Source organism: Panulirus ornatus, chromosome 1, assembly GCF_036320965.1.
Source record: "Panulirus ornatus isolate Po-2019 chromosome 1, ASM3632096v1, whole genome shotgun sequence".
NCBI lineage: Eukaryota > Metazoa > Arthropoda > Malacostraca > Decapoda > Palinuridae > Panulirus > Panulirus ornatus.
This window is the reverse complement of record NC_092224.1, coordinates 43,519,208-43,543,873: the sequence shown is the minus strand read 5'-3', so window position 1 is coordinate 43,543,873 and position 24,666 is coordinate 43,519,208. Positions and strand designations below refer to the sequence as shown.

Sequence of the window (24,666 nt, the reverse complement as noted above, 5' to 3'; positions counted from 1 at the left end):
TACATGTGTATATATGTATATGTCTGAGTGTGTATATATATGTATACGTTGAAATGTATAGGTATGTATATTTGCGTGTGAGGTCGTGTATGTATATACATGTGTATGTGGGTGGGTTGGGGTATTCTTTCGTTTGTTTCCTCGCGCTGCCTCGCTAACGCGGGAGACAGCGAAAAGCAAATTAAATAATTAAAAAAAAGTAAGTAGGAGAGATGGCCAGAGAGCGTTATTGGATTACATGTTAATTGATAGGCGCGCAAAAGAGAGACTTTTGGATGTTGATGTGCTGAGAGTTGCAACTGGAGAGATGTCTGATCATTATCTTGTGGAGGCAAAGGTGAAGATTTGTAGAGGTTTTCAGAAGACAGAGAATGTTGGGGTGAAAAGAGTGGTGAGAGTAAGTGAGCTTGGGAAGGAGACTTGTGTGAGGAAGTACCAGGAAAGACTGAGTACAGAATGGAAAAAGGTGAGAACAAAGGATGTAAGGGGAGTGGGGGAGGAATGGGATGTATTTAGGGAAGTGGTGATGGATTGCGCAAAAGATGCTTGTGGCATGAGAAGCGTGCGAGGTGGACAGATTAGAAAGGGTAAGTGAGTGGTGGGATGAAGAAGTAAGATTATTAGTGAAAGAGAAGAGAGAGGCATTTGGACGATTTTTGCAGGGAAATAATGCAAATGAGTGGGAGATGTATAAAAGAAAGGGGCAGGAGGTCAAGAGAAAGGTGCAAGAAGTGAAAAAGAGGGCAAATGAGATTTGGAGTGAGAGAGTATCATTAAATTCTAGGGAGAATAAAAAGATGTTTTGGAAGGAGGTAAATAAAGTGCATAAGACCAGGGAACAAATGGGAACTTCAGTGAAGGGGGCTAATGGGGAGGTGATAACAAGTAGTGGTGATGTGAGAAGATGGAGTGAGTATTTTGAAGGTTTGTTGAATGTGTTTGATGATAGAGTGGCAGATATAGGGTGTTTTGGTCGAGGTGGTGCGCAAAGTGAGAGGGTTAGGGAAAATGATTTGGTAAACAGAGAAGAGGTAGTAAAAGGTTTGCGGAAGATGAAAGCCGGCAAGGCAGCGGGTTTGGATGGTGTTGCTATGGAATTTATTAAAAAAAGGGGTGACTGTATTGTTGACTGGTTGGTAAGGTTATTTAATGTATGTATGATTCATGGTGAGGTGCCTGAGGATTGGTGGAATGCTTTCATAGTGCCATTGTACAATGGCAAAGGGGACAAAGATGAGTGCTCAAATTACAAAGGTATAAGTTTCTTGAGTATTCTTCGGAAATTATATGGGAGGGTATTGATTGAGAGGGTGAAGGCACGTAGAGAGCATCATATTGGGGAAGAGCAGTGTGGTTTCAGAAGTGGTAGAGGATGTGTGGATCAGGTGTTTGCTTTGAAGAATGTATGTGAGAAATACTTAGAAAAGCAAATGGATTTGTGTGTAGCATTTATGGATCAGGAGAAGGCATATGATAGAGTTGATAGAGATGCTCTGTGGAAGGTATTAAGAACATATGGTGTGGTAGGCAAGTTGTTAGAAGCAGAGAAAAGTATTTATCGAGGATGTAAGGCATCTGTACATGTAGGTAGAGAGGAAAGTGACTGGTTCTCAGTGCATGTAGGTTTGCAGTAGGGGTATCTGATGTCTCCATGGTTGTTTAATTTGTATATGGATGGGGTTGTTAGGGAGGTGAATACAAGGGTTTTGGAAAGAGGGGCGAGTATGCAGTGTGTTATGGATGAGAAAGCTTGGGAAGTGAGTCAGTTGTTGTTCGCTGATGATACAGCGCTGGTGGCTAATTCATGTGAGAAACTGCAGAAGCTGGTGACTGAGTTTGGTAAAGTGTGTGAAAAAAGAAAGTTGAGAGTAAACATGAATAAGAGCAAGGTTATTAGGTACAGTTGGGTTGAGGGTCAAGTCAATTGGGAGGTAAGTTTGAATGGAGAAAAACTGGAGGAAGTAAAGTGTTTTAGATATCTGGGAGTGGATTTGGCAGCGGATGGAACCATGGAAGCGGAAGTGAATCATAGGGTGGGGGAGGGGGCGAAAATTCTGGGAGCCTTGAAGAATGTGTGGAAGTCGAGAACATTATCTCGGAAAGGAAAAATGGGTATGTTTGAAGGAATAGTGGTTCCAACAATATTGTATGGTTGCAAGGCATGGGCTATGGATATAGTTGTGCAGAGGAGGGTGGATGTGCTGGAAATGAGATGCTTGAGGACAATATGTGGTGTGAGGTGGTTTGATCGAGTAAGTAATAATAGGGTAAGAGACATGTATGGTGATAAAAAGTGTGTGGTTGAGAGAGCAGAAGAGGGTGTTTTGAAATGGTTTGGGCACATGGAGAGAATGAGTGAGGAAAGATTGACCGAGAAGATATATGTGTCAGAGGTGGAGGGAACAAGGAGAAGTGGGAGACCAAATTGGAGGTGGAAAGATAGAGTGAAAAAGATCTTGAGTGATCGGGGCCTGAACATGCAGGAGGATGAAAGGCCTGCAAGGAATAAAGTGAATTGGAGCAATGTGGTATACCGGGGTCGACGTGCTGTCAATGGATTGAACCAGGGCATGTAAAGCGTCTGGGGTAAACCATGGAAAGTTCTGTGGGGCTTGGATGTGGAAAGGGAGGCGTGGTTTCGGTGCCTTATTACATGACAGCTAGAGACTGAGTGTGAACAAATGGGGCCTTTGTTGTCTTCCTAGCGCTACCTCGCACAGATGAGGGGGGAGGGGGTTGTTATTTCATGTGTGGCATGGTGGTGATGGGAGTGAATAAAGACACAGTATGAATTATGTACATGTGTATATATGTATATGTCTGAGTGTGTATATATATGTATACGTTGAAATGTATAGGTATGTATATTTGCGTGTGAGGTCGTGTATGTATATACATGTGTATGTGGGTGGGTTGGGGTATTCTTTCGTTTGTTTCCTCGCGCTGCCTCGCTAACGCGGGAGACAGCGAAAAGCAAATTAAATAATTAAAAAAAAGTAAGTAGGAGAGATGGCCAGAGAGCGTTATTGGATTACATGTTAATTGATAGGCGCGCAAAAGAGAGACTTTTGGATGTTGATGTGCTGAGAGTTGCAACTGGAGAGATGTCTGATCATTATCTTGTGGAGGCAAAGGTGAAGATTTGTAGAGGTTTTCAGAAGACAGAGAATGTTGGGGTGAAAAGAGTGGTGAGAGTAAGTGAGCTTGGGAAGGAGACTTGTGTGAGGAAGTACCAGGAAAGACTGAGTACAGAATGGAAAAAGGTGAGAACAAAGGATGTAAGGGGAGTGGGGGAGGAATGGGATGTATTTAGGGAAGTGGTGATGGATTGCGCAAAAGATGCTTGTGGCATGAGAAGCGTGCGAGGTGGACAGATTAGAAAGGGTAGTGAGTGGTGGGATGAAGAAGTAAGATTATTAGTGAAAGAGAAGAGAGAGTCATTTGGATGATTTCTGCAGGCAAATAATGCAAATGAGTGGGAGATGTATAAAAGAAAGGGGCAGGAGGTCAAGAGAAAGGTGCAAGAGGTGAAAGAGAGGGCAAATGAGAGTTGGGGTGAGAGAGTATCATTAAATTTTAGGGAGCATACAAAAATGTTTTGGAAGGATGTAAATAAAGTGCATAAGACGATGGAACAAATGGGAACTTCAGTGAAGGGGGCTAATGGGAAGGTGATAACAAGTAGTGGTGATGTGAGAAGGAGATGGAGTGAGTATTTTGAAGGTTTGTTGAATGTGTTTGATGATAGAGTGGCAGATATAGGGTGTTTTGGTCGAGGTGGTGTGCAAAGTGAGAGGGTTAGGGAAAATGATTTGGTAAACAGAGAAGAGGTAGTAAAAGCTTTGCGGAAGATGAAAGCCGGCAAGGCAGTGGGTTTGGATGGCACTGCAGTGGAATTTATTAAAAAATGGGGTGACTGTATTGTTGACTGGTTGGTAAGGTTGGTAATGCATGTATGATTCATGGTGAGGTGCCTGAGGATTGGCGGAATGTTTGCATAGTGCCATTGTACAAAGGCAAAGGGGACAAAGGTGAGTGCTCAAATTACAGAGGTATAAGTTTGTTGAGTATTCCTGGGAAATTATATGGGAGGGTATTGATTGAGAGGGTGAAGGCATGTACAGAGCATCAGATTGGGGAAGAGCAATGTGGTTTCAGAAGTGGTAGAGGATGTGTGGATCAGGTGTTTGCTTTGAAGAATGTATGTGAGAAATACTTAGAAAAGCAAATGGATTTGTATGTAGCATTTATGGATCTGGAGAAGGCATATGATAGAGTTGATAGAGATGCTCTGTGGAAGGAATTATGAATATATGGTGTGGGAGGTAAGTTGTTAGAAGCAGTGAAAAGTTTTTATCAAGGATGTAAGGCATGTGTACATGTAGGAAGAGAGGAAAGTGATTGGTTCTCAGTGAATGTAGGTTTGCAGCAGGGGTGTGTGATGTCTCCATAGTTGTTTAATTTGTTTATGGATGGGGTTGTTAGGGAGGTGAATACAAGGGTTTTGGAAAGAGGGGCAAGTATGAAGTCTGTTGTGGATGAGAAAGTTTGGGAAGTGAGTCAGTTGTTCGCTGATGATACAGCGCTGGTGGCTAATTCATGTGAGAAACTGCAGAAGCTGGTGACTGAGGTTGGTAAAGTGTGTGAAAGAAGAAAGATGAGAGTAAATGTGAATAAGAGCAAGGTTATTAGGTACAGTAGGGTTGAGGGCCAAGTCAATTGGGAGATAAGTTTGAATGGAGAAAAACTGGAGGAAGTGAAGTGTTTTAGATATCTGAGAGTGGATTTGGCAGCGGATGGAACCATGGAAGCGAAAGTGAATCATAGGGTGGGGGAGGGGGCGAAAATCCTGGGAGCCTTGAAGAATGTGTGGGTCGAGAACATTATCTAGGAAAGCAAAAATGGGTATATTTGAAGGAATAGAGGTTCCAACAATGTTGTATGGTTGCAAGGCGTGGGCTATGGACAGAGTTGTGCAGAGGAGGGTGGATGTGCTGGAAATGAGATGTTTGAGGACAATATGTGGTGTGAGATGGTTTGACCGAGTAAGTAATAATAGGGTAAGAGAGATGTTTGGTAACAAAAAGAGTGTGGCTGAGAGAGCAGAAGAGGGTGTTTTGAAATAGTTTGGTCACATGGAGAGAATGAGTGAGGAAAGATTGACCAAGAGGATATATGTGTCAGAGGTGGAGGGAACAAGGAGAAGTGGGAGACCAAATTGGAGGTGGAAAGATGGAGTGAAAAAGATTTTGAGTGATCGGGGCCTGAACATGCAGGAAGGTGAAAGGCGTGCAAGGAATAGAGTGAATTGGAACGATGTGGTATACCGGGGTTGACGTGCTGTCAATGGATTGAACCAGGGCATGTGAAGCGTCTGGGGTAAAGTATGGAAAGTTCTGTGGGGTCTGGATGTGGAAAGGGAGCTGTGGTTTTGGTGCATTATTACATGACAGTTACAGACTGAGTGTGAATGAATGGGGCCTTTGTTGTCTTCCTAGCGCTACCTCGCGCACATGAGCGGGGGAGGGGGTTGTTATTTCATGTGTGGCAGGGTGGCGATGGGAATGAATAAAGGCAGACAGTATGAATTATGTACATGTGTATATATGTATATGTCTGTGTGTGTATATATATGTATACGTTGAGATGTACAGGTATGTATATTTGCGTGTGTGGGCATGTATGTATATACATGTGCATGGGGGTGGGTTGGACCATTCTTTCGTCTGTTCCCTTGCGCTACCTTGCTAACACGGGAGGGAGCGACAAAGTAAAATAAACAAATAATAAATATCTCTCTTACCCTATTATTACTTATTCGATCAAACCACCTCACACCACATATTGTCCTCAAACATCTCATTTCCAACACATCCACCCTCCTCTGCACAACTCTATCTATAGCCCACGCTTCGCAGCCATACAATATTGTTGGAACCACTATTCCTTCAAACATACCCATTTTTGCTTTCCGAGATAATGTTTTCGACTTCCACACATTCTTCAAGGATCCCAGAATTTTCGCCCCCTCCCCCACCCTATGATTCACTTCCACTTCCATGGTTCCATCCGCTGCCAAATCCACTCCCAGATATCTAAAACACTTCACTTCCTCCAGTTTTTCTCCATTCAAACTTACCTCCCAATTGACTTGACCCTCAACCCTACTGTACCTAATAACCTTGCCCTTATTCACATTTACTCTCAGCTTTCTTCTTTCACACACTTTACCAAACTCATTCACCAGCTTCTGGTTTCTCACATGAATCAGCCACCAGCGGTGTATCATCAGCGAACAACAACTGACTCCCTTCCCAAGCTCTCTCATCCACAGCAGACTGCATACTTGCCCCTCTTTCCAAAACTCTTGCATTCAACTCCCTAACAACCCCATACATAAACAAATTAAAGAACCATGGAGACATCACACACCCCTGCTGCAAACCTACATTCACTGAGAACCAACCACTTTCCTCTCTTCCTACACATACACATGCCTTATATCCTTGATAAAAATTTTCACTGCTTCTAACAACTTGCCTCCCACACCATATATTCTTAATACCTTCCACAGAGCATCTCTATCAACTCTGTCATATGCCTTCTCCATATGTTTGAAGGAATATTGGTTCTAACAAAGTTATATGGTTGTGAAGCATGGGCTGTGTGGAGGAGGGTGGATCTGTTTGAAATGAAATGTTTGAGGACAATATGCGGCATGAGGTGGTTTGATCAAGTAAGTAATTAAAGGGTAAGAGAGATGTGTGGTTGAGGGAGAAGAGGGTGTATTGAAAGGGTTTAGTCACATGGAGAGAATAAGTGAAGAAAGACTGCCAAAAAAGATATATGCGTCAAAAGGTAGAGGGAACGAGAAGCGGGAGACCAAACTGGAGATGGACGGATGGAGTGAAAAAGATTTTGAGCGATTGGGGCCTAAAAATACAGGAGGGTGAAAGGCGTGCAAGGAACAGAGTAAATTGGAACGATGTGGTATTTCAAAAGATTGAACCAGGGCATGTGAAGCAATTGGGGTAAACCATGGAAAGTTTTGCGGGGCTTGGATGTGGAAAGGGAGCTGTGGTTTCAGTGCATTATACATGACAGCTAGAGAGTGAGTGTGAACGAATGTGGCCTTTATGTGTTTTCGTGGTGCTACCTTGCATGCACGTGGGGAGAGGGGGCAGTGCCATTTCATGTGTGGTGTGGTGGCAACAGGAATGGATGAAGGCAGCAAGTATGTGTATGTACATGTGTATATATGTATATATCTGTGTATGTATATGTATGTATATGTTGAATGAATAGGTATGTATATGTGCATGAGTGGGCGTTTATGTATATACACGTGTATGTGGGTGGGTTGGGCCATTCCTTCGTCTGTTTCCTTGCGCTACCTCGCTAACGTGGACAACAGTGACAAAGTATGATAAAATAAATAAATAATTATGTATGTATCAGTAGGGGAGAAGCTGTGAGATAAGGAGCTTGTGTGTGTGTGTGTGTGTGTGTGTGTGTGTGTGTGTGTGTGTGTGTGTGTGTGTGTTTAAACATTAGGACACCCCCATTGAGGTTTTGTCACAAGGGTTATGAACCACCATGTCTCACTCATGCATCAAGAGATTACAGATTAAGGATATTCTTGTAAAATTTATTAGTTTGGGCTTATCAAACGTTAGATTGTATGAAGAATGAGAGACAATGAATGTGACAATGAAATGTATCAAGTGTAGGAAATTGACATGGTAAATTATTGGAGTAATTGACCAAGGAAACTGAAATAATTGCCTTGGTAATACAACAAAATGGCTTCCTACATTATGCAGAACAGAGATGAGTGGGTCAGAGAGCATCCAACCACCTGAGAGAGGTATGACTTTAATATCTACTGAGAATCCCTGTAAGCCATAACTCGCTCTGTTACACAGGATGTCTTTATATACTGTGCTTGACTCATCCCTCTATAAGGTTAACGAGCCAATAATATGTATACAAGAGACATTGATAACTTCAATTCCAACAGGGAATCAGTAAGGATCAACCAGCAGTAGAGTTGGAGTGTCAACAACAGGGGCTGTACACCAGCATGAGCCCAAAGAAAACATTAGCACTGTGTGTATGGAAACAGAGTTGTACCAAGGATGTATGCCGGGCACACCGCACTGCATGTGAATAGTGCACGTACAGGCTGTCTTGACTAGAGGAATGTTGGCTGTTGCGTAGTGAGGACTGCCGCACGCCTGGATCCCATGCACATACAGACCCAAAGATGCCCAAATGTTTAGACATGTATAATGTTACAAGTCATTACATACAGTGAATGACCACAGAGTATGCAAACGACCACAGCACCTGAAGGCAGTGTGGCAATTTTCTGAACTACAAAAATTTTACTGAACTAGGTCAACTTTTTTCTGAACCATGGGAGTTTCCAAACTACAGTACTCCACATTAAGGACATTTCACTGTCCAGATATTAAAATAACAAGAATGAAAGGAAAAAGTCAACAACAAATACTTGACGGACAGTGGACACATGCTGGCCTATGTAAGAGCTCATGATTGGCCAATGACCAGCAGAAGTTGAAAAAATTGTGTTCAAACTTCCCACACCTTATTCACATTAGTCATGACTTGACTGACATTATTTCAATTTACTATGGCCTCTATCTTTTCTTTTTCTTTCTTTCATACTATTCGCCACTTCCCGCATCAGTGAGGTAGTGTTAAGAACAGAGGACTGGGCCTCTGAGGAAACATCCACACCCGGCCCCCTTCTCTGTTCCTTCCTTTGGAAAATTAAAAAAAGAAAAAAAAAAAAAAACGAGAGGGATTTCCAGCCCCCCGCTCCCTCCTCTTTTAGTCACCTTCTTTGACATGCAGCTGAAATAGTTTACACAGTTCTTACTTTTTTGGATGTCTTCTCCACAGCCTTGGGGGTCTGTTTCTCAGGCATGGGAACTTTCTTCTCAGATTTTGGGTTCATCTCACTCTTGAAGGTAGGCACTGCTTTGGAAGTCTGTGTCTCATTCACAGGACTTTTCTTATCAGATTTAGGGGTTTTCTCACTTTGTGACTCAGTCATGGGTGATTTCTTCTCAAATTTTGGGGTCTTCTTATTCTTAGGGGTTGGTGCTCCAGCTCTGGGGGTCTGTGCCTCAGTCATGGGTGCTTTCTTCTCAAAATTTGGAGTCTTCTCATCCTTGAGGACCGTTACTTTGGTTATGAGTGTCTGTGCTTCAAGAAAGAGATCATTATCAATTCTTGTATCATGATAGCGGAATATTGCAATATTGTACATCTCTGTTGGTTTGATAAAACTTAGGTATCGCAGCAAGAAAAAAAATATTTACATTTCTTGTATGATTTAATTCTTAACAACAAAAACACCAATATTTGTGTTATGCAAGGCCTTTTTTGCTGTAAAATTAAGCCACAAGCCTGACTACTTATATGAAGCATATACATGAATTACAGAGATGACCACATAAATTTATCATTCACAAGAACTGCAGATATAAACACCAAAATAGCTTACTCTTGGGTATATTTTTACTTATGCCCTCCTTCTCATCTCCATCTAACTTCACTTCATCCTCCATTCTTCCTGCTACAGGAAATGCAAAATCTGGCAGTTCATTTTCACCAAGGTCAGAATCCTCCTCCTCTGAATCACTGGAATCATCATCACTGGTATCGGCATTAACTTCTGGAAGTATTAAGTTTTATAGGTAAAGAACAGTACTCTAAATCAAGCCAATGAATAATCCAAAATCTTCTATGATTACGAATGCTGAATGAAACATTGCTGGGCATTCCACTCAATCATTTATGATTTACATTACTAAAAAACTGGAGGAAGTGAAGTGTTTTAGATATCTGGGAGTGGATCTGGCAGCGGATGGAACCATGGAAGTGGAAGTGGATCATAGGGTGGGGGAGGGGGCGAAAATTCTGGGGGCCTTGAAGAATGTGTGGAAGTCGAGAACATTATCTCGGAAAGCAAAAATGGGTATGTTTGAAGGAATAGTGGTTCCAACAATGTTGTATGGTTGCGAGTCGTGGGCTATGGATAGAGTTGTGCGCAGGAGGATGGATGTGCTGGAAATGAGATGTTTGAGGACAATGTGTGGTGTGAGGTGGTTTGATCGAGTGAGTAACGTAAGGGTAAGAGAGATGTGTGGAAATAAAAAGAGCGTGGTTGAGAGAGCAGAAGAGGGTGTTTTGAAGTGGTTTGGGCACATGGAAAGAATGAGTGAGGAAAGATTGACCAAGAGGATATATGTGTCGGAGGTGGAGGGAATGAGGAGAAGAGGGAGACCAAATTGGAGATGGAAAGATGGAGTGAAAAAGATTTTGTGTGATCGGGGCCTGAACATGCAGGAGGGTGAAAGGAGGGCAAGGAATAGAGTGAATTGGAGCGATGTGGTATACCGGGGTTGACGTGCTGTCAGTGGATTGAATCAAGGCATGTGAAGCGTCTGGGGTAAACCATGGAAAGCTGTGTAGGTATGTATATTTGCGTGTGTGGACGTATGTATATACATGTGTATGGGGGGGGTTGGGCCATTTCTTTCGTCTGTTTCCTTGCGCTACCTCGCAAACGCGGGAGACAGCGACAAAGTATAATAAATAAATAAATATTACTAAAAAAAAATAAGGTCTAAAAACTAATAAACCTTTGGTCTCTGGTAGTTTCATGTAAGCATAACAGATTCTCTTGAATATTCAATGTGTAAATCATGGTTAGGACTCTCCAACCCTGTGTTTCTGTTAAGTAAGTGCGAACCTTTTCCACCCTTCACTATACAGTCAACCATGACAGTGGCACCTCACTCATTTTGGGCATGTCTTCAGCTAATGTGAGACCACCAAAGAAATAATGTCATTGATCTAATTTGCAGATTGTAAACATCAACATAAAATTGGTCACAGTTGGCAGAGAGCAAGGATATTAAAAAAAGATGTGGGAAGGCTGGGCAGGGTAAGAAAATCAAGAAAAAATCATGAGACATCAGCTCAGAAAAAAGCTTTTCAGTTTTCAAAACCCACACATCTATCCCCTGCAGTCTGGCCTATAACCATGAGAGCATACTTACTGGGAATGATGATAGAATGAATGAAATGAAGGAGAGGTCAGAAGGGATTATTGTAGACACCCTAGAGGCTACTGAGCAAGAGGAAATGTTCATAACAATAGTACTAGATTTTTTTTTTTTTTTTTTTTAAATATGGGGAGGGAGGTGCAGCTTTTGGGGGAAGGTAACAATTAGGTCGGCTGGTCTTACTTTGATGTCTCATCAAAATGGTATTACAGGCTAGCTCTGATATATTCTCCTTACAAGTACCATGTAACTACTCTAATCTTGCTCATTTTCTTCACATGAATTCTCTTGCCATCTGTCAGCACAATAATTTTTAAATGTAATCATAACAGAGTCCAATAAATCTCCTAATCCCACTGGCATCATGGGGTGCTACGAATCTCTGGGTTCCCACCTGACTACTGCCCCTCCCATGACCTTTCCTTCTCTAATAGACCTGCCTCTTTTTCTATTACTGTACCAACATTCATGGCCTCTCTTCTGTTAAACACAATCTGTCAAGTACCTATCCTAAGGTCTTACTTCTCTCTATGACCAATCTATGTAATAATGTTCCCATCAGCACCTTTCTTACATCCAACTATAATATCCACCCACAATTCTGATTCATAGGTGGTGTCTGCTTATTCAACATCAACACAACTGTAGCATGCTTAATGAACCTTGAGTCCTCAAACTCTGATGTTATTTGGCTCTAGGTCCATATCCCAAGTAAACTGTTATCCTATGGTACATCTACTGCACAAACAATTTACAAATTTTATATCTTTCCTCAACTATCTAAACTCCTGCTATGAGGCCGTGACATTCTATCACCCACAAGCCAACATCATCTAACTATAAGGGATTCCAAATGTTTACCATTAGGAATGACTGAATTCTTCCTATACTGATCATGGGGGGGATTGAAGCCCTCATGTTCTCCATTCTTAAGGATCTAGAGCAAATCTTTATCCACCCCACTCATATTCCTGACTGCAAATCTTTATCCACCCCACTTATATTCCTGACTGCTGTGATCTCTCTCCTAATATTCTGGATCTGTTTTTCACCTTTAATCCTTCATGGTGTAGCCACAAAAACTTGCCCCAAATGGTTCAACTGACCACACTCTCATAAATGTATCTCTTTTAATTGCATCATCCCCTCCAGCAGTCACTTCTAAATGTAAATATTGGCACCTCAACAAAGCTGACAAGAATAACTTATGAAAATCCTTTTCTAACTTTCCTTGGGTACAGTACTGTCTCTTATGTAGTGATGATTCTATCTCTGCGAAACACAAAGCAGAGATTAATCTTGCAGAAATGGGAGCATTTATCCCCTCTTCCTCCAAGAAGACGTCTTCCAATCCATGGTTCAACCATTTCTCTTCAAAAGCCATTCAGGCTAGGAGGGATAAGGCATTCAGGCTAAGAAAATCTCTCTGTCCTCCAACTCCCATTCAGCATTTATACTAAACGAAATTTTTGTAAGCATGTTATCAGTAAGGCAAAGCATTCATTTACTCAAAGGAAGTGCGATAACATCTCTTCATCCACTGTAAGGCTTTCCTGGTCTTAAGCAAAGGGAATTGCTAACAACTCATGTCACTCTACTGTTCCTCCATTTTTCCATTCTGACAGTTCAATAGCTGTCTCTCTCGCTGACAAAGCAACTCTCTTTGGTTTCTGTTTCTCCTCAACTCTATCTTAGACGACTTTAACATTCCTTCATTCACTGATGCTCCTCGTATTATTCATATACCCCTCACTGTAATATCTTTTTGAACTGTCCGAAAAGCTCTTTCTTTGGACACAAGCAAGGATTATGGACCTGATGGCATCCACCCCTAAGTTCTGAACAGTGTGCCTCCTAACTTGCACCTCTGCTTGCTGGTAAATTCCATTTCTGTTTAAAACCAGAACTTTCCTTCCTCTTGGAAACATGCATAAGAGTTTGACGACTGATAGAGAGATAGGTACATCCCATTTCTAAGAAGGAGGACTGTTCTAACCCCTCTAACTCTCATCCTGTCACTTTGACATCTACCATTTCTAAAGTCTTTGAATCCCTTCTCAACTCCCATATCCTCAGACATTTTGAATCTCAAAGTCCTCTTTCTGTTTATCTATCTACCTATGTCTCTGAAGCCTGTTCCCAACTGGATCTCCCTCAAGGGGTTGGCCACGGCAATTACATCTCAATAACTAGTGAACTTCAGTGCCGCTTCTCAGCTTTTAATGCCTCATCCTTAACAGGCTACTGGCAGAGGGGCATTCTAGCACAGTTTTTGCAGAGGCTCGTACCTCATGTTCCTTTTGACTACTTTTACTTAATGCTTCTGCTTTCTACTTCTATCTATTGCTTTTAACATTTTGCTAAAAGGCAGGACTAGTGCATACTGCTCACCACTGGAAAATCTATATTAAAAGAAAAAAAAAAAAAAAAAAAAGAGTTGTGTAAGTGTTGTTAAGTGTTATGTATGACAAGGAGATATTGTATGTTTGTCGACAGAATGCCTGGAATCCATGTGTGGGTTAGGCAGAAAGAAAAAGATAGCTACCTGGTTCAGAGGAGTGCAACTTGACAACCACTGAAGTACTGGCTCACTACACAGGTGTCATTAACCCTCCTGATACCCAGGCAGGTAGTAATGGCAATATACCTCCCTGGTCATAGGCTACCTACCAACTACTACCTACTCTTTCTAATCACCAATATGGCCTCTAGAGGGTGAAATCCATAAGCGATATTCTTTCCTATCTTCCTAATGTCTGGCTGCCTTCCCTGAAAGACTTTGGGGAATCCTATGTAGCTCAACTGATATAATCAACCTTCTGACAGGGTGTGACATCAGGGTTTCATCTCTAGGCTCCCCTCTCCTGGCTTCCTTACCTCACTTTGCTCCCTCATATCTAGTTTCCATTTTGGCTGATCTATCTCCATAGCAGTTATTGGATAAAAATCTCCCCTTTTCTCCATCGAGAGTAGTGTCCCTCATAGTTCTGTCCTGTCTCCTAAACTCTTTCTCATTTCTATCAATGATTTCCTTTCTTTTACAAATAAACCAAATGCTCTCATGCACAGCCTATTCAACTTTGAATTCCTCCATATCCTTCAATTCTGCTCCTTCTTCTCTAACTCGATCTGCATCTAGTCTCGACACAGCTTCCTCAATAAACTCAGCCTTGGACAGGCTATCTCTGTGGGGTAGATGAAATATGGTCAAGTTCAAAGCCTCTAAGACCCAGTTTCAACACATACATCTAATTGAAACTCCTCATAACTTTCCTCTCTCCGATGGTTCTGTAATTCCACTTTTTGACTCAAATAATACATCTGGTATACTCTAATACCCACACTGTCTTGGATACCCAACATCATGGATATAGCTAAGTCTACTCCTAAGAAACTAGGAATTCTGTTTAGATGTTGAAATTTCTTTTCTTCTTAACAGCTGCTCTGTTTACACAAAGGATTGATCTGTCACTGTATGGAGTACTGCTCTTATATTTGGGATGGTTCCATCTCCAAATTCTTACCAGACAGAGTCAAATCAAAAGCAGTCTGACTTACAAACTCTCCCTGACTAACTGCAAAATTTGACCCACTTGCCCTATGCTGCAATTTAACTTGGGGGACTTTGTCGAATGCTTTCTGGAAGTCAAGAAATATTATATCTATTGCTTTTGTCTTGTCGTGGGCATTGAACACTGTATGATAAAATTCAACGAGGTTTGTATGGCATGATATGCATCTTCTAAAACCATGCTGTGCCTTATAGATCAGGCCGTGTTGCTGCAGACTGGCTACAATTTCATCTTTAATAATCATCTCCAGAAGTTTACATATAATTGATGTAAGGCTAATGGGACAGAAATTATCAGGCAATTCTTGGCTTCTTTATTCATAAACAGGAGTGATGTCTGCCAGTCTCCAGTCCTGTGGGACTATTCCTTCCAGGAGCAATTCAAGTGAACATCGGGTTAACAGTGTGGCAATTGAGAGAGAGAGAGAGAGAGAGAGAGAGAGAGAGAGAGAGAGAGAGAGAGAGAGAGAGAGAGAGAGAGAGAGAGAGAGAGAGAACCTGAAGTGCCTAGGGCCCTGAATTTGGTAAATGAGAATTTCAGAAAAATGCAGAGCATTCAGTATCAGTACTTATTAGCATAAATGGATATAATCAAGAAAATTTGAGGTACAGGTTATTGAACCAAAACTCTTGGACTTTGCTGCAAAGTGGGTGGCACCTAAATCAGAAAGATACATCAAATAATGAGGGAAGGGGAAAGAAAGAAAAAATGCTCATTAAAGGGTTACCAGAGGCAATACAATAACCGAATGCAATCTTTGTGACAGAGCAAACTGGTGTTTATAATCAAGACATACAGTGTCAATTGACCAATTATGGTTACGTTTGGCCTGAAGTCATCTAGTTAGGAGGTACAAAGACAGGTTAAGAAAATCAAAATCACGGTGGAATTCAGTAGAGTATCCATCAAGGTTTCCTTGATGTCTAAGGACATCCACAATGTCTCAAAAAATTTAACTGGAAATAAGTACTGATGCTCTCATGATGAAGAATAGATGATAAATGGGCTATTTCTAAGTTTATAAGTCTCATTATCAGATCTATCTTAATCCATATGAGGTCATCATCAAGAAGATTTTTGTATGTGGAAACAGCATGAAATTCACTAATACTCCTCTAAGAGCCCAAGGGTAAAAGGAAAAGTTTTCATAAGATGTCGGTGTGCTAAACTGACAGAAAAAATTATATCATAAGAGTCCACAACATTTGAATGCTCCCACTTGTGCTGAAGTTGAGAAGCATCCAGTCTCCTCAGACAGAAAGATAGGAAACATCTATCCCAAACAGGGCTTCTCAGATTAATACTGCAGACCAGAGATAAGGCCCAGGGGAACTTATACTTACATGAGGCAACAATATAACTTGCCTTCTGAATAAGCTACAGAAGAGCCCCAAACATACATACAGATGCTCCTCAACTTATGATGGGTTTACATTCCTATAAAACCAATGTAAGTTAAAAATAATTGTAACTTGAAAATACATTTAATACTGTACTTCTAATCTACCAAACATCATAGTTTAGCCTTGCCCACCTTAAACATTCTTAGAACACTTACATTATCCTACAGTGGGACAAAATCATCTAACACAAATCCTATTCTATAATAGAGTATTGAATATCTCATGTAATTTAATGAATACTGTACAGAAAAAAAAATGGTTGTATGGGTACTCACCATTAATGTACAAAGCTGAAAACACCCTGGTCCTGAATAATGTTTGAAGCTATTAACACTAAAATTTATTGCTAAATGATGAGGATGCTACATCACCAGGGTCATCAATTTCTCTCTCTTCTGATGAGACTCGAGAATAGCTGGTAAAAGGCACTAGTGATTGTGTGGCTGACTGGAAGTTGTGGCTCACTGCTGCTGCACAGCATCATGAGAGAGTATCTTACTGCATATCGCTAACTCAGAAAAATATCAAAATTCAAAGCATGGTTTCTACTGTAGTTGAGTCACATCCAGGATGAGATTCTTCAAGAAAGGACTGAAAGGTTTACCAAATCAATTGGTACTGTCTTAAAGCAGAAGGCCAAAAGCTATACAAAAAGTCATCTGTAGGGACTTCTCCTAACATATGCCCAGAGAAGTTCTAGATAAAATCTATCAATAATATACATAAAACCAGAACTTTGAGGTTTGAGTCCTGTAAAAAACTGAGGTGGTCTAGAAAGTTATGAGGTATCAAATAATGAAGTGAAGGAGTCTCTGGTACCAATTTGGGGCCACCAGCATTGCCATACTCTGAAAACCATGAGAAGAACTTTTCCCAATCCAAGGACACAGCATCTGCAGCAACCACCCCCACACTTAAAGGAGGTACATACACTGGTAGTACGGCAATGGTTCTGAAGACCATACCACTCCTAAGTAAAGGATATGAAATGAGTGGTTTAAGTAAAGAACTGTGGTGGATTATTTGGAGTGAGTTGCTGTTCATCTACCAGTTCACATCTCCATAAGAACATCAATACAGAGTTGCTGAATTCTATACTGACTATAATTGACCTAACATCACAACAGAGAGACCCCTAATGCTATGCTGAAAAGACTTCCTAAGACAACACTACACACTTTACAACCTCCAGCCAGTTTCGACATTCATGAGAAATGCAGCCAAGTTGAGGAAGGAATGGAGGGGCTGGTGAGATTTTACACAATAGTGACAGAGCTAAAAAAATACGATCACAGAAATACAATTATCATTGTTGCTGACTGTGATACAAGCCAAGGAACATCAAGAATTCAATACTTTCACCCTTACAGCAGAGCAGAAGACAGGTGTTAAGGAGGTGCTTAAGGCTTTCAAGGATTACAGCCAACCCTTGCAGAATACTTTATATGAGAGTTACAGATTCAATCTATGTGGACAAGAAATCTTGAGAATCTTTTGAGCAATATGTTACTACAATTTGACAACTTGCCCTCAGGTGTCATTCAAGAATATTACATCAAACCAGATTTAAAGGAACCATATAATGTCATGCAAAAGTGACATGGTTCTTGATCAGTTGCTTTGGGAAAAAATATTTCACTGGAACATACCTTGGAGCTTTGTCGAGCCTGTGAAGTAGCAAACACACAACAGAGGGAAGCAGGAGAAATAACAGGTGGCAATGCGCATTCATTTGCCTGTAAAGGGAAGCAGTCAAGAAGTACTGTAAAGTCAGTAGAGAATGACATCAAAAATCCAGAGTGGATCTCTGACTGTAGGTAGATACTGAGGATGGGATCACGGGAAGCAATGGAATTTTTGTTTGGCTTCGGGCAAAGTGCGTATGAGGTGCAAAAGGCAAAAACCACTTCAGAGTAAAATATCAAAATTTTAAGAAGACGAAGTTCACATCCCTGGAGACACCCAGTTTATGCTTTGGCTGACACATTTTGTGGAAGACTTTAGACTTGGAAGTCTACATTATGAGGATGGTGTCATGTTCAACTTAAATTGGAACATACAGTGCTCTAAAAATCAAAACAAAGTATTACATTGGATTTCAGACAGTTATTAAAGCAGATTGCAATGTAGTACCCATTCATGCATAAGGCATTTAAAGGTGATGACCACTGAGAGGGTTTAGCAATTTGGTATGGATATGGATAGATAGGCATCCTTTCAATGGGATGTGTGAAGACCAAGGTGTCAAGGGGTGAGTGTTCATGCAACCTAGACTGTAAACTTCTTTGGGGTAAACCAAAGGGTGAGTGTTCATGTAACCTAGATTGCAAACTTCTTTGGGGTAAACAATGTCATTACCTCTTAGTTTCTGTTTTCACTATCTCTCTCCCTCTTTTAAGTGACTGACATAGTATAGGCAAATAACATGCCCCAATCAATGTAGCATTAAGTTTATGAAATCTGTCTGTTGGAAATGAAGGATAATGGCTCGCTGAACCCACTGGAAGAAAACTGTGCAAAACAAGTGCTAGTCAAGCCATACTAAGGTCACATCACTTTAACAGTAACCACAGGTGTTTGACAGACCAGTGAGCAAGTTGACTACTCATTCAAATGGATGAATCATTGTCTTTAGTACATGTGCCATGCTGAATGTTGGCAGCTGTATGTTCTCATCTGCAAGATGAACTACAACATTCGGAAGAGCTAAGAAATCATGTTTTAAGTTGAAATGGTAACAATGAAAAATGGATCAGAGAAATCTAAAAAGAAGAAGCAATCAGAAGAGAGCACTACTCACTGCCAGTGATTAAGAATGTCATCACAAGATTATCTGTAGCATGTTTCTTTAAATTCTGTATATGAAGTAAGGATTTGGCACATACAACTAGATCAAAGCTCATAGTTCACTACATTCAATACCCTCTTCAGCAGGTACAGATGGATCCTTATTCCATTTAGTATTAGTTCCATACCTTAAGTCTTCCAACATCAAATGCATAAGCTAACAAATGGTTTACTATGAGATGAACTTATGGCAAACAATGTCACTGTTAAGGCTGTGGTAAGACTGAAGACAAATTAATTCTGGACTATGATAAGAAACAGCACCAATTTTTACATCTATGCATGGACAGCCATATGGCTCTGGAAGTGAACAAACTTTAGCTCAGAGACTTAGAAACACCCTATACTATTCATGTAGTAATGATAGACGGAGTTAAACCTGCATTTCAAAAAGTTAAGGCTTTGAGGGAGATGAATGTAGGGCATGCTATATTTCTTAGCAATGATTCAGTACCTATCCAAGTTTCTGCCTGGGCTGGCAGACATGACCAAACCTCTATGAGAACTACCAAAAAAGGATACCATGTTCATGTGGCAGAGGGTTCAGCAGCAGTCATCTGAAAATGCTAAGAGAGCTGTTTCAGCAGCATCTTTTCTATGATGCCATAGTGTGAAAGATGAAGTTACCATGCAGTGTTTTTCATCACAAACTGGACTGGGTGCTTTATCTATACAGGAGGGTCAGCTGGTCTTACTTGCATCTCATGCTCTCACTAATGCTGAGCAATAGTATGCACAGGTTAAAGGAGTGCCTTTCTATTGTGTGTGTGTGTGTGTGTGTGTGTGTGTGTGTGTGTGTGTGTGTGTGTGTGTGTGTGTATGTGTGTGTGTGTGCGTGTGTGTGTGTGTGTGTCTGAAGTGGAGGGATCAAGAAGAGACACCATGTTAGACATGGAAGGACAGTATGTGAAATATTTCAAAGGATAGGGGCTTGAACATGCAGGAGGGTGAAAGGCATGCACAAGATAAGAGTGAACTGGGGTGGTATGGAATATTGGGGACAACATGCTGTCAGTGGACTAAACTGGGTATATGAAGTAACTAGGGGAAATCAAGGAGAGGTCTGTGGGGCCTGGTTGTGGATGGGGGAGGGGGGGAGGGTAATTTCAATGCATTACACATGACAGAGAATGGAATTCAACAAATGAGGCCTCTCTTCATCTGTTCCTGCATTACCTTGCAAATACAAGAATCAGTGAGCAAGTACCACTGGAAGGAAAAAAGTACCACTGAAGGGAATAAAAAATCTAACAGTGAACCAGACTCAGTAGGGGTTTCTTGAGGGGCATGTGGGACCTGCTGTCACCTTGTGTTCTTTAAACACCATGACAATGACAAACATTCTGATCCTCCGGCCAGTGAAGTAGTTAAGTAATGTCTCAGAGAAAATCTTCATAAGTGAATGGAGGGTCAGAGGTGTGACTGTCCAGTGTAAACACTAAAGATATCAGTACCAACAACTGGATCCCTAACAAGTCATCCCAGTCACCAAGACGTTATCCTGCCTCAACCTCCACTGACCAATGTCTATTACCAACTACTGCTCCAGATACAAGAAAAAGACTATACTCACTTTTGTGAATGTCTCAATCAGTTCATAAACAAGTGTCCAGCTAAGCAAGCCAACAGCTCAGTTTTCTCTATTCATGTTTATGTCAAGTACTATATCATTGTAACACAACCAAAATGGAAGCATCTAAAACAATGTTCACAATTATGTACATAATGTACGTCTACCACATTACCACTACAATTCAGCCAATGTGCAACTTTTCATCACCACATGTACAACTAATTATCAATATGCATAATGTATAAACCAACTGGAGGGATGTCTGATCATTATCTTGTAGAGGCGAAGGTGAAGATTTGTAGAGGTTTTCAGAGAAGAGAATGTTGGGATGAAGAGAGTGGAGAGAGTAAGTGAGCCTGGGAAGGAGACTTGTGTGAGGAAGTACCAGGAGAGACTGAGAGCAGAATAGAAAAAGGTGAGAATAAATGATGTACGGGGAGTGAGGGAGGAATGGGATGTATTTAGAGAAGCAGTGAAGGCATGCGCAAAAGATGCTTGGGGCATGAGAAGTGTGGGAGGTGGGCAGATTAGAAAGGGTAGTGAGTGGTGGGATGAAGAAGTAAAATTATTAGTAAAAGAGAAGAAAGAGTCATTTGGACAATTTTTGCAGGGAAATAGTGCAAATGACTGGGAGATGTATAAAAGAAAGAGGCAAGAGGTCAAGAGAAAGGTGCAAGAGGTGAAAAAGAGGGCAAATGAGAGTTGGGGTGAGAGAGTATCATTAAACTTTAGGGAGGATAAAAAGATGTTTTGGAAGGAGGTAAATAAAGTGTGAAAGACAAGGGAACAAATGGGAACATCGGTGTAGGGGGATAATGGGGAAGTAATAACAAGCAGTGTTGATGTGAAAAGGAGATGGAGTGAGTATTTTGAAGGTTTGTTGAATGTGTTAGATGATAGAGCGGCAGATATAGAATGTTTTGGTTGAGGTGGTGTGCGAAATGAGATGGTCAGGAAGAACGGTTTGGTAAACAGAGAAGAGTTAGTGAAAGCTTTGTGGAAGATGAAAGCTAGCAAAGCGGCGGGTTTGGATGGTATTGCAGTGTAATATATTAAAAAAAAGGGGGTAACTATGTTGTTGATTGGTTGGTGAGGATATTCAATGCATGTATGGCTCATGGTGAAGTGCCTGAGGATTGGCAGAATGCATGCCATTGTACAAAGGCAAATGGGATAATGGTGAGTGTTCAAATTACAGGGGTATAAGTTTGTCGAGTATTCCTGGGAAATTATATGGGAGGGTATTGATCGAGAGGGTGAAGGCATGTACAGAGCATCAGACTGGGGAAGAGCAGTGTGGTTGTTTCAGAAGTAGTAGGGGATGTGTGGATCAGGTGTTTGCTTTGAAGAATGTATGCAAGAAATACCTAGAAAAACAAATGGATTTGTATGAAGCATTTATGGATCTGGAAAAGGCATCTGATAGAGTTGATATAGATGCTCTGTAGAAGGTATTAAGAGTATATGGTGTGGGAGGCAAGTTCCTACAAGCAAAGTTTTTATCGAGGATGTAAGGCATTTGTATTAGTAGGAAGAGAGGAAAGTGATTGGTTCCCAGTGAAGGTCGGTTTGCAGCAGGGGTGTGTGATGTCTCCATGGTTGTTTAATATGTTTATGGATGGGGTTGTTAGGGAAGCAAATGAAAGACTTTTGCAAAGAGGGGCAAGTATGCAGTTTGTTGTTGATGAGAGGGCGTGGGAAGTGAGTCAGTTGTTGTTCGCTGATGATACAGCACTGGTGGCTGATTCAGGTAAGAAACTGCAGAAGCTGGTGACTGAGTTTGGTAAAGTGTGTGAAAGAAGAAAGCTGAGAGTAAATGTGAATAAGAGCAAGGATATTAGGTTTAGTAGGGTTGAGGGACAAGTCAATTGGGTTGGAACCATGGAAGCAGAAGTGAGTTACTGGGTGGGGGGAGGGGACGAAGGTTTCGGGAACGTTGGAGAATGTGTGGAAGGCCAGAAATGGGCATGTTTGAAGGAACAGTGGTCCCACCTTTGTTATGTGGTTGTGAGGCATGGGCTATAGATATGGTTGTGCAGAGGAGGGTGGATGTGTGGGAAATGATATGTTTGAAGACAATATGTAGTGTGAGGTGGTTTGATCAAGTAAGTGTTGAAAGGATAAGAGAGATGGGTGGTAATAAAAAGAGTATGGATGAGAAAGCAGAAGAGGGTATATTGAAATGGTTTGGTCACATGGAGAGAATGAGTGAGAAAAGATTGAGAAAGAGGATATATGTGTCAGAGGTGGAGGGAACGAGAAGTGGGAGACCAAACTGAAGGTGGAAAGATGGAGTGAAAAATATTTTGAGCGATGTGCTATACCGGGGTCAATGTGCTGTCAATGGATTGAACTAGGGCATGTGAAGCGTCTGGGGTAAACCATGGAAAGTTTTGTGGGGCCTGGATGCGGAAAGGAAGCTGTTGTTTCGGTGCATTACACATGACAGCTAGAGACTGAGTGCGAACGAATGTGGCCTTTTGTTGTCTTTTCCTGGCACTGCCTCACGTGCATGCTGGGGTAGGGGGGATGTCATATCATGTGTGGCGAGGTGGTGGCGGGAACGGATGAAGGCAGCATGTATGAATATATACAAGTGTATATATGTATATGTCTTTGTATGTATATGTTGAAATGTATAGGTATGTATGTGTGAAAGTGTGGGCGTTTATGTATACACATGTGAATGTGGGTGGGTTGGGCCATTCTTTTGTCTGCTTCCTTGCGCTACCTCGCTAAAGCAGGAGACAGCGTCAATGTATAATAGAAAAAATAATATATACATTTATTCATTTATTTATTCATATATCTATTATACTTAGTCACTGCCTCCTGCATTAGCAACATAGTGCAAGGAAACAGACAAAATGGCTTAAACCACCCACATACTCATCTTTTTTTTCTTTCACACTATTCGCCATTTCCCGCAATAGCGAGGTACCATTAAGAACAGAGGACTGGGCCTTTCAGGGAATATCCTCACCTGGCCCCCTTCTCTGTTCCTTCTTTTGGAAAATTATAAAAAAAAAAAAGAAAAAAAAAACATACCCATACATATACATAAAGAGAAAGAATACTTCCCCCACATTCCACACGTGTCATAGAAGGCACCTAAAGGTGACGGGAGTATCTTAACTTTCAAAAAGGGGTCAATGTGAGAACAAAGGATGTAAGGGGAGTAGGGGAGGAATGGGATGTATGTAGGGAAGCAGTGATAGCTTGCCCAAAAGATGATTGTGGCATGAGAAGTGTGGGAGGTGGGCAGATTAGAAAGGGCAGTGAGTGGTGGGATGAAGAAGTAAGATTATTAGTGAAAGAGAAGAGAGAGGCACTTGGACGATTTTTGCTGGGAAATAATGCAAATGACTGGGAGATGTGTAAAAGAAAGAGGTAGGAGGTCAAGAGAAAGGTGCAAGAGGTGAAAAAGAGGGCAAATGAGAGTTGGGGTGAGAGAGTATCATTAAATTTTAGGGATAAGGGAGAGAGAATACTTCCCATGTTGTAAAAGGCGACTAAAGGGGACAAGAGCGGAGGGCTGGAAACCCTCCCCTCATTGTATTTTAACCTTCTAAAATGGGAATCAGATGGAGGAGTCATGCGGGGAGTGCTCATCCTCCTCGAAGGCTCAGATTGGGGTGTCTAAATGTGTGTGGATGTAACCAAGATGAGAAAAAAGGAGAGATGGCTAGTATGTTTGAGGAAAGGAACCTGGATGTTTTGGCTCTGAGTGAAACAAAGCTCAAGGGTAAAGGGGAAGAGTGGTTTGGAAATGTCTTGGGAATAAAGTCAGGAGTTAGTGAGAGAACAAGAGCAAAGGAAGGAGTATCACTACTCCTGAAACAGGGAGTATGTGACACAGTGTAAGAAAGTAAATTCTACATTTATATGGGTAAAACTGAAAGTGGATGGAGAGAGATGGGTGATTATTGGTGCATATGCACCTGGGCATGAGAAGAAAGATCATGAGAGGCAAGTGTTCTCGGAGCAGCTGAGTGAGTGTGTTAGTAGTTTTGATGCTCAAGATCGAGTTATAGTGATGGGTGATTTGAATGCAAAGATGAGTAATGTGGCAGTTGAGGGAATAATTGGTGTACATGGGGTGTTCAGTGTTGTAAATGGAAATGGTGAAGAGCTTGTAGATTTATGTGCTGAAAAAGGACTGGTGATCA

At 41.3% G+C, this 24,666-nt stretch overlaps 1 protein-coding gene across 1 annotated transcript in view; it reads right to left on the bottom strand.

Annotated features, from left to right (window-relative positions):
* LOC139748802 (uncharacterized) overlaps positions 1-24,666 on the bottom strand; it is a 248,409-nt gene that overhangs the window by 108,270 nt on the left and 115,473 nt on the right. Inside the window, exons 4-5 of the mRNA XM_071662237.1 lie at positions 9,536-9,706; positions 8,906-9,234 (exon numbers count right to left, since the gene is read on the bottom strand). Coding sequence (XP_071518338.1) covers positions 8,906-9,234; positions 9,536-9,706 — 500 coding nt within the window. The remainder of the gene's footprint in view (positions 1-8,905; positions 9,235-9,535; positions 9,707-24,666) is intronic.